Source organism: Sinocyclocheilus rhinocerous, unplaced genomic scaffold (genome assembly GCF_001515625.1).
Source record: "Sinocyclocheilus rhinocerous isolate Xijiao unplaced genomic scaffold, SAMN03320098_v1.1 scaffold430, whole genome shotgun sequence".
NCBI lineage: Eukaryota > Metazoa > Chordata > Actinopteri > Cypriniformes > Cyprinidae > Sinocyclocheilus > Sinocyclocheilus rhinocerous.
The window spans coordinates 628,937-639,865 of NW_015668442.1; the positions used below are offsets into that span (position 1 = coordinate 628,937).

At 33.8% G+C, this 10,929-nt stretch overlaps 1 protein-coding gene across 1 annotated transcript in view; it reads left to right on the top strand.

Annotated features, from left to right (window-relative positions):
- Positions 1–10,929, top strand: part of LOC107734018 (trafficking protein particle complex subunit 9-like) — a 181,729-nt gene that overhangs the window by 11,191 nt on the left and 159,609 nt on the right. Inside the window, exons 6-7 of the mRNA XM_016545874.1 lie at positions 1,410–1,436; positions 2,532–2,648. Of these exons, the coding sequence (XP_016401360.1) occupies positions 1,410–1,436; positions 2,532–2,648 (144 nt within the window). The remainder of the gene's footprint in view (positions 1–1,409; positions 1,437–2,531; positions 2,649–10,929) is intronic.

Genomic DNA, 10,929 nt, shown 5'->3' on the forward strand with positions numbered 1-10,929 from the left:
TCTTCCTTCTTTCCTTCCTTCCTTCCTTCCTTCCTTCCTTTTTCTTTTTCTGTATTTTTTTCTTTTTGAAATTTTTTTCCTTTCTTTTTGTTTCCATTTTTCTTTTCTGTTTTTAAATAAATAATAATGAAAAAAAAATCATATTCATTTGCTCATATTAACCTCTATATTAAACTCTATAACATTGTCTTTTAACTCCATTAATAAATAAGCATATTCGTTTACATGTTTCATTTGCTAATTAATGCGCTGTGGTGGGGTTTTTGCTACAGATTTGCATCTACAGTAGTTCCAAAAAGTATTTGCACACTTGAAATGAATTTCATTTTGGTGCATAACAAATTATCAAATCAAATGGCATTTATTTTTCAACAAATAGACACTTTCCAAGTAAAATATTTCACAACAATTATGTGTATGATGAATGATAAAAATAGATGCTGTTCAAAATGAAGAGCAAAAACACAGCATTTGTGCAGATGCATTTTGGTTTGATATTTTAATATCTAATCCAGTGACATTCACATATTTTAAGTAAGACTTAAAGGAATAGTTCACAAATTTTTTTACTCATCCTCAGGCCATCCAAGATGAGTTTATTTGTTTATGGGAACAGATTTGGAGAAATGTAGCACTACATCACTTTGTGCACCAGTAAATTCACTCTGCAGTGAATGGGTGCCGTCAGAATGGGAGTCCAAACAGCTGATAAAAACATAGCAATTATTCACAAGTAATCCACATGACTCTATTAATGTCTTGTGAAGCGAAAGCTGTGTGTTGTAAGAAACAAATCCATCTCAAACCATTGCTTCCAGCTAAAATACGAGTCCTCTGTCCATAATATTGCTTTCTCCTGTGAAAAAGTTGAATCGGGAGAGAAATATGCACAGAGCAAGCACCGTTTACAAACAAAAACAATTCTAAACAAATATATCGGTGGATTTTGATGTGAGAGGGCAACAGAGGAGGACGGACTTTTTCACTGGATGAAGCATTATTATAGATTATGGACTCATGTTTTAGCTGGAAGTGACAATTTAAAGTTAAAATGCCTCAATGATGGATTTGTTTCTTACAAAGAAAGAAACAAACTGTTTTGTTAATATATTCTGAACTAAGAGAATGAATATTGTTTTTTTAAAGCTTGCATGCTTCCTCAGTGTCTGCTAATGGTCATTATTTAGAACGAGCCCATCACTTCTTAGTCGTGCTGCATGTCTGCTCATCCCCACTGCTCTATAGACAGCTTTATGATCATTCAGCAATGTCAGGATCATAACAGACCATTTTGTGCCCTGATATGTGCTGTACTACTAACACTGTTTGCTGCTTGTGCCCAAGAGTGAACCAGGTTCTCTCTCTCTCTCTGTCTCTCCCTCTCTGTTTGTTTATCTGTCCGTCTTCAGGCGCTCAAGAAGTTCTCATTGATCCAGGTACAGTAAAGCACATGTGTAGCTCAAGATATGGCTCTTGTTCCTGCCCGTTTGTGCAATTGTGACGTAGTTTTAGTTACTTGGTTGTGCTTGTGCAGGTGTGCAGGTGTTTGGGTGGCCTTTTGTGTTTCTGATCTGACAGCAATGAAAATAAATATCTACAGTGATTTCAGTGCATGGATTTGAATTCTTACTTTTGATTTCAGCTGGATTTCTAACACTCTTGTTATCATTAGATGGGAATTTTTGTGTGTTTTCTTATAGATTTTTGACTGATTCAAACATCCATTATAAAAATCAGCAGTGCAGATACTTACTGATCAAATTGGTTTATGTTTTTGATGATAACGCTTAACCATAATTTTTTAGTAGTAACTAATGGGTTTGACATGGGGATTTAATTTAGACTTGCAGGATTTTACAGTACAGTACAACTTTACAACATCTGCTATTTACTGCCACTAGAGGTCAGTGTTTTGCTGTCATTTGTATTTCTTGTGATAAAGATAAGAGATTCAATTTACATAATAAAATAAAAAGATTTAATTGTTTTTAATTGATTTCTCATTTCTTTAATGCGGTTGGCCAGGTAAAACCAACAGTTCTTGGCCCAAAATACAGATTTGCAAAGTGCAGTTTGTGAATAGTATTTATGAAAATCCTTTCCAGGAGGTTATTAAAGTTAAATCAAAAATGATGCACTGATGAATCGTTCCCAATGCGACCAGGGACATGGATTAATAAAGTAAATAGGGTCAATTTGTTCTCTTGTTTCTTTAATAAACATCCTGAGCGTGTGATTATTTTTCTCATTCCTATAAAAAAAATGTTTCTTGATGACTTTCATATTTAATTCAAGAGATTGCTTGTCGAGTTCCAGGTCTTGCATCTGACAAATGAACTCATTTGCAGCATCTTATATCTCAGAGCTGCATAATGCAAAAATCTTTAATGTTATTGTGGGCTTTATAGCATTTAGAAATAAGGTAATGTGAATGGAAGGGTTACAGTGGCATGCAGAGTACAGAATTGGCTTGTTTTCTTAATCTTTCATAGTGCATTTCTCATGGTCGTTTCTCTTGTTTTCCTGTCCAGGTGCTCTGACGACCAATGGCATCAGTGCAGACACGAGCACTGAGATCGGCCGAGCCAAGAACTGCCTGAGTCAGGAGGACATCATCGAGAAATACAAGGAGGCCATCTCTTACTACGGCAAGGTAATTTCTTGCACACAAAGGATCTGCTCTTTCTGAGATGATGTTCTCTGCTGTGGAGGATCAAATTTGTTTTCTGGAAGTTCTATCCATGTGTTATTTTAGTACCATTGAGATACTGCTATAGTATTATTATTATTTAGAATCAGTCACAGTTTAGTAATTTTTGTTGATCATTTTTAGTATTTTTAAAAAAAAATATGTCCATATAGTTTTTATTATTTTTTCATTTCAGTTTTAGTTATTTTTTTAAGGTTTTAGTTCAGTGCTGCAATTATTTGATCTAAAAAATACAGTAATATTTTGAAATATTATTACAATTTAAAAGAATTGCTTTCTATTTTAAATTATTCTAAAATAAAATTTATTACTGTGATGCAAAGCTGAATTTTCAGCATCATTACTCTAGTCCTCAGTGTCACATGATCCTTCAGAAATCATTCTGATATAATGATTTGCTGCCCAAGAAACATTTATTATTAGCAATTTTGAAAACAGTTGTGCTTCTTAATTAATTTTTAATGTAAATATTTTTGTCAGTATGCTTTGATGAATAGAAAGTTTAAAACAACAGCATTTATCTGAAGTGTAAGTATCTTATTCAAATATAAATGTTTTTAAAGTGACGTGACATGTGGTCAAGTATGGTTACCCATACTAGGAATTAGTGCTCTGCATTTAACCCATCCAAAGTGCACACACACAGCAGTGAACACACACACACACCGTGAACACACACCCGGAGCAGTGGGCAGCCATTTATGCTGCGGCGCCTGGGGAGCAGTTGGGGCTTCGGTGCCTTGCTCAAGGGCACCTCAGTCGTGGTATTGAAGGTGGAAGAGAGCGCTGTACATTTACTCCCCCCACCTACAATCCCTGCCGGTACGAGACTCGAACCCGCAACCTTTGGGTTACGAGTCCGACTCTCTAACCATTAGGCCACGACTTCCCTTTTACTGTCAGTTAATTGCAAAACAAAATGTTAGCGTTAAAATCTGATTTAATGAGGCACATTTAAAGCACCTCTAAAACAGCCTTTGCAAACTCTTTTAATAATAAAAATGTAATTATTTATTGAACATGGATATCTGGCCTTTTTAAAAATAATAAGTCTACCAAAGCCTTGTATTATAGCGATTCAGTTAGGGGAGTTTTAAGTGCACATTGCTTCGTGCCTAACAGTGCTTTTTAAATGTGGTAAAACCACTTTAACATGCAGTTTCTCGTGGCTTATTGTTTTATTAAACCCTCAAAGTTCTGTTTCATTATTCATCAACTCTCACTCTGCGATGGCAAACAGGGCCGGCTCGTTTTTAAGCAGGTGTTTTTCCCACAATGCCTCTGCTGATGTGCATCTCACAGCAAGTAGCCCCTAGAGATGGTCTAAATTCTGGTATTAAAATATCTTTTTGCATGGTGCATTTTAAACTCACTGTTTCTCGTCTTGAGTGAGGCTCTTGAGAAGTAAAGTATTTGACCCCAGTCTTGTGAATGGAGCTGCTTATTCAATCTCAACTGCTCATTTCTGCCACATCAGCTGTTCTGCCAGCAGCCAGCAGGGGACACTGCAGCCTTGTAAATTCATAGATTTGAACAGAGCACTTTGTGCCACTATCCACTGCTGTGTTTTGATTTTCAAATATGATGACACATCCTGAGCAGAGACACGTAAGAGATGGACGTACAGCATGACCTTTCTCTGACCTGAAGCTCTTTTCTTTAAATACTGTCCAGTGAGCTTCAATATTGCACAATATTGCAAGTTTTTCTCTTTCTCAGATGCCAGTTTTCACAATCTGAAATTATATTTTAACTTGTGAGTAAGCCAAAACATGTATAGCAGCATGATAGAAATGACTGGGGTCAGCATGATTTTTAACTAAAATTAAAACAAATAATTCCTGAATCCCTATTTTTTGTGCCCTATTTATCTGTTGTGCAAAAACAATCTTATTGTATTAAAAAAGGCTTAATAATTACATTTTTAAATGATTAAATTTTATTGAATAATGTTCTGACCAATTTTTTTAACTAATATTTTCTAATATTTGCACTTCAGTATTGCAAGTTATTATAATCTTTATGGTCTCAGAGGGCAATTTTCACAATCTGAAATTATATGTTAACCTGTAAATATGACAAAACATGTATAGCAGAATGAGTGAAATATCGGCATGACGTGCCTTTATGAAAATATGTTTTTTTAAATCGTATTTATTATTGTATTAAAGAATTTAATAATAAATGTAATTTAATATTATGATTTAATCATGAACAAATTTTTTTAATTATTTAAGTTAAGTTTTAAAACAAAAATAACAAAAATAAAAAAATTTGAATGAATTTTAAATGAATTCAAATGAATTCTATTTTTTCTTTTGTAATTTTTTAATTTGATAAAAAATTTATAATTTATGGTCTCAGAGTGCAATTCTCACAATCTGTTATTATGTTGTAACTTGTGAAAAAGCCAAAACATATGCGCAAAAACTTTGTGCATTAAAAACCCATTTAAATAAAATAATTCATTAAAATGTATTTTAAGTTTTTTTGTTTTTTTTTTAAGTTAAGCTTGAATTTCTCAGATGGATATATGTGTGGGCCTGGCCATGATTAATTGCATACATTTTTTTTTTTATAATAATTTTTCAATCTACAAATCGCCATCATTTACCATGGATTTACTGTAGTAACACTAACTGCACCATGGTATTGTGGCAGAAATGTGGGATATTCATATCGAATTTAATTATATTATTAATGTAGACATGTATTAAATGAGCAATGAATATAATTACAGTACTTTTTGTGATTAAGCTAAGCTTTTGAGCATTTATACTTAATGTTTTTAGACAACTGTTTTTAATACAAATACCTAGAAACCATATACTTACATTTTACATTAACTATGGAAGACCAGTGGTTAATTTTAATAAAACTGGAACGGTCAGAATAATTAAATTTCACCATATAAAAATGAGGCTGTTACAATTTTTACAGATGTTACTGTTTTTGATAATGAACATAAATTTACATCTGCATCCTAACTCAAGCTACTGTCAAATGTGCATATCTAAGAGACAAGAAAATGTAATATTAATATTGCAGCCTGCACTGCAAACTGTGCTGAAGAAACACATCATCAAAGTCAGGCAACACAAACCGGTTTCATGATTTGAAACAATATCACTCATTCTAACATGCAGAAACTAGAAATACATTTTTCTATTAAGATATTTTGTTAAGGAAAAATGACTGGAAAAGTGTAAAGAATTCAAAAACATGACGTGTTTGTCATGTTCTAACCATAAACAGTACTTTTAAACCACAATTAATGGTCTGGTTACTACAGCTTTCACTTAGGAGCAAAAAATCTGGCTTTAAACTTGAAAGAAACAAAGATTTGAAATTTATCGTGATAATTATCGATATTGACTGATATGAAAAATTTTATTATTTTCTTTTTTTGTCCATATCGCCCAGCCCTAATTAGTGTGTGCATATGCATATGAATGAACAATACCACGCATTAGCGAACAATTACATTCATATCAGCTTTCTTGCCTTTTCCTGTTTTAATGGGATTAGAGTTTTTCTAAGATTTTAAATCATTTTTAAGTTGAGTGTGGCCATGATTTCAAAATATCAAAGTGAAAGTGACGTGACGTGACATGTGGCCAAGTATGGTGACCCGTACTCGGAATTAGTGCTCTGCATTTACCCATCCAAAGTGCACACACACAGTAGTGAACACACACACACCGTGAACACACACCCGGAGCAGTGGGCAGCCATTTATGCTGCGGCGCCTGGGGAGCAGTTGGGGCTTCGGTGCCTTGCTCAAGGGCACCTCAGTCGTGGTATTGAAGGTGGGAGAGAGCGCTGTACATTCACTCCCCCCACCGACAATCCCTGCCGGTACGAGACTCGAACCCGCAACCTTTGGGTTACGAGTCCGACTCTCTAACCATTAGGCCACGACTTCCCTTTTACTGTCAGTTAATTGCAAAACAAAATGTTAGCGTTAAAATCTGATTTAATGAGGCACATTTAAAGCACCTCTAAAACAGCCTTTGCAAACTCTTTTAATAATAAAAATGTAATTATTTATTGAACATGGATATCTGGCCTTTTTAAAAATAATAAGTCTACCAAAGCCTTGTATTATAGCGATTCAGTTAGGGGAGTTTTAAGTGCACATTGCTTCGTGCCTAACAGTGCTTTTTAAATGTGGTAAAACCACTTTAACATGCAGTTTCTCGTGGCTTATTGTTTTATTAAACCCTCAAAGTTCTGTTTCATTATTCATCAACTCTCACTCTGCGATGGCAAACAGGGCCGGCTCGTTTTTAAGCAGGTGTTTTTCCCACAATGCCTCTGCTGATGTGCATCTCACAGCAAGTAGCCCCTAGAGATGGTCTAAATTCTGGTATTAAAATATCTTTTTGCATGGTGCATTTTAAACTCACTGTTTCTCGTCTTGAGTGAGGCTCTTGAGAAGTAAAGTATTTGACCCCAGTCTTGTGAATGGAGCTGCTTATTCAATCTCAACTGCTCATTTCTGCCACATCAGCTGTTCTGCCAGCAGCCAGCAGGGGACACTGCAGCCTTGTAAATTCATAGATTTGAACAGAGCACTTTGTGCCACTATCCACTGCTGTGTTTTGATTTTCAAATATGATGACACATCCTGAGCAGAGACACGTAAGAGATGGACGTACAGCATGACCTTTCTCTGACCTGAAGCTCTTTTCTTTAAATACTGTCCAGTGAGCTTCAATATTGCACAATATTGCAAGTTTTTCTCTTTCTCAGATGCCAGTTTTCACAATCTGAAATTATATTTTAACTTGTGAGTAAGCCAAAACATGTATAGCAGCATGATAGAAATGACTGGGGTCAGCATGATTTTTAACTAAAATTAAAACAAATAATTCCTGAATCCCTATTTTTTGTGCCCTATTTATCTGTTGTGCAAAAACAATCTTATTGTATTAAAAAAGGCTTAATAATTACATTTTTAAATGATTAAATTTTATTGAATAATGTTCTGACCAATTTTTTTAACTAATATTTTCTAATATTTGCACTTCAGTATTGCAAGTTATTATAATCTTTATGGTCTCAGAGGGCAATTTTCACAATCTGAAATTATATGTTAACCTGTAAATATGACAAAACATGTATAGCAGAATGAGTGAAATATCGGCATGACGTGCCTTTATGAAAATATGTTTTTTTAAATCGTATTTATTATTGTATTAAAGAATTTAATAATAAATGTAATTTAATATTATGATTTAATCATGAACAAATTTTTTTAATTATTTAAGTTAAGTTTTAAAACAAAAATAACAAAAATAAAAAAATTTGAATGAATTTTAAATGAATTCAAATGAATTCTATTTTTTCTTTTGTAATTTTTTAATTTGATAAAAAATTTATAATTTATGGTCTCAGAGTGCAATTCTCACAATCTGTTATTATGTTGTAACTTGTGAAAAAGCCAAAACATATGCGCAAAAACTTTGTGCATTAAAAACCCATTTAAATAAAATAATTCATTAAAATGTATTTTAAGTTTTTTTGTTTTTTTTTTAAGTTAAGCTTGAATTTCTCAGATGGATATATGTGTGGGCCTGGCCATGATTAATTGCATACATTTTTTTTTTTATAATAATTTTTTAATATAAACAATGAATGCACTAAATTACTCAAAGACAATTTTTAATATAACTCCGAATGGATTCGTCTGAAAGAAGAAAGTCATATACACCTAGGATGCATCGGGGGTGAGTAAAACACAGCCTAATTTTTATTTTGGGGTGAACTAACCCTTTAATTTTTTTTTTTTTTACAGAACGATGTTATAAAGTGAAATAAAAGTGTTTTATTAAACATTTATTTTTTATAACTGAACGCACCACATTGTGAAAGCGTATACTATTTTCAATTTTCACTTTAGGTTAAGTTTTAGTAATTTTATGTGCTTTTGTCATTTGTCATTTAAAAAAAATATATTTCTCTATAGCTTTAATTTATTTTTATTTCAGTTTTAGTTTTGTAATTTTAGTACAGCAACTACATTTTTATTTTATTTCGATTAATTGCCAATGCAACATTTTATTTTATTTTTTTTGTGTAATATTTATATTTTAGCTTACATCTATAACCTTTTTCAGCTTTATTTTAATTAACAAAAATGAATCTGAATAGTTTTAGTATGAAAGCCTTATTATTCATCTCATGATCCCAACTTACAGTTTTTTCTAATTTTTCCTGACATATTTAAAAGTAACAGTGTCATTTATATGCAGATAATGCAATGGATAATAAGAACAATCAGACTCCAAATTAAAAAGTTATGTTCATTCATGTTTATATTTATTTGGTCCTATAGTTAATTACAATTAGGCACTTTTTTTCTGTGTCTAAATCATGACAAAATGACAAGAAAACGAGTTATTTCACAATTAAGACAAAATGACTAGTGTTTTATTCTGTCTAGTTTTGCTCACCCTGCTCTTTACATATCTGTTTGACTGTTAGTCATTTAAAAGTCCATATCGGTCAGGAGGCGTGTATATGGTTGAGTATCTATTTTGCCTGGTTGAAAGGCATTATCCACCTCCATGTCCTCCAGCCTATTTAAGACAGATTCCTGTTGACAATAAACAAAGAAGTAATGTGCATGCGAGTCTGGAATAGAAATGCGGCCTGCGTGCATTGTGATGTACGTGCTGATGTCTCAAGGTTTTTGAACCTGGATAATGTCATCACCCCCCCCCATGTTTGCTCTTTTAATTAGGTTAATGCTGTCGTTTTTTTAATGAATGCATGCTATTACTGTGTTTTATTTCATGGTTGTCCTCTCGACCCGTTTTACTGCTGTTTACTGGCGTCTTTCGCAATACAAGAGCAGAATATGAATACTTTGATTTGCTCATTTTTCTTTAAATACCTCAGACTGAAAAAGCCTTTGGTTGATTTGTAATCTGCCCAGGCGGCGTTGAAGTAACCTTGTCCCTCTTTGTATGCTTACAGAACAGCGTTGTGGGTTTTGAAGGGCTCTTCTCAGGGGTGATATATATTTCGTTCAGTCTTTGTGTTGGAAAATGGCGCAGAGAGGAGATCTGACCCTGAGCTGTGATGTCAGACTCTGAGGTGCATCACTTTAGGGTCCTTAACTATATTCTCTTTAATATGAAATCCTCTCAACCTTCTGCCCGACTCTCACATGCATGGAATGATAAAGACGTTTAGCTTCAGACACAGCCTGAGGGTCTGCCTATATCGTTCAGAATGCTATGAATTGGAATGAGAAAATCATTACTATTCTTTAAAGACGACATAAAATGGCATTCGCAATATATTTAACCACCATAATGTGACACATTACAGAGTGAAACAGAATATTAGTCTAAGGATATGTACTAACTAATTGTTTTTATTTTGTTGCAATGTGATGCCCCATATTGTGTGGTTTCTTGAGGTGTATTCTTTCTTTTTGAAGTAATTGTTGCAATTTTCACATTGTGGACGTTAAAGGGGTCATATGATGCTGCTAAAAAGAACATTATTTGGTGTATTTGGTGTAATGAAATGTGTTTATGTGGTTTAAAGTTCAAAAAACACATTATTTTCCACATACGGTACATTATTGTTTCTCCTCTATGCCCCGCCTTTTTGAAACGCGTCGATTTTTACAAAACTAATCGGTCTGAAAAGCGAGGTGTGCTCTGATTGGCCAGCTATCCAATGCGTTGTGATTGGCCGAATACCTCAAGCGTGTGACGGAAATGTTACGCCCCTCACCATACTGTTGATGCCGCTTTACAGATCTTCTTTATGCACCAAGAGCTTGTAACACTCCAAAGAGAAAGGAAAAATTGAAATCGCATCATATGACCCCTTTAAAATAAGAGAAAAGAGTAGGGGACTTATCATGTCTAGAGACCGGAATATTCCGGAGAATCGCTAACCACTTAGCAATCACCCAGAAAGGCTACTGCATGAAAATGCTCTAAAATATTTTAGAAGAGCTTGGAAACCACCCAGAAACCACTGGCAACCAGGGTTTGAAATTAACTTTTTCACTCACCAGCCAATTTGGCTACTAAATTTTTAAGTTACCGGCCATTCATAATTTCTACTAGCCAAAAAAATGAAACAATTAAATTATGAAAAAAAGGCCGGAGGTAAGCCAACAGCTTGAGGCTGTCCACACTGGATGCGACAAAGTGACCATTGCAAATCATTTGTACTTTGTAAAACAGTAG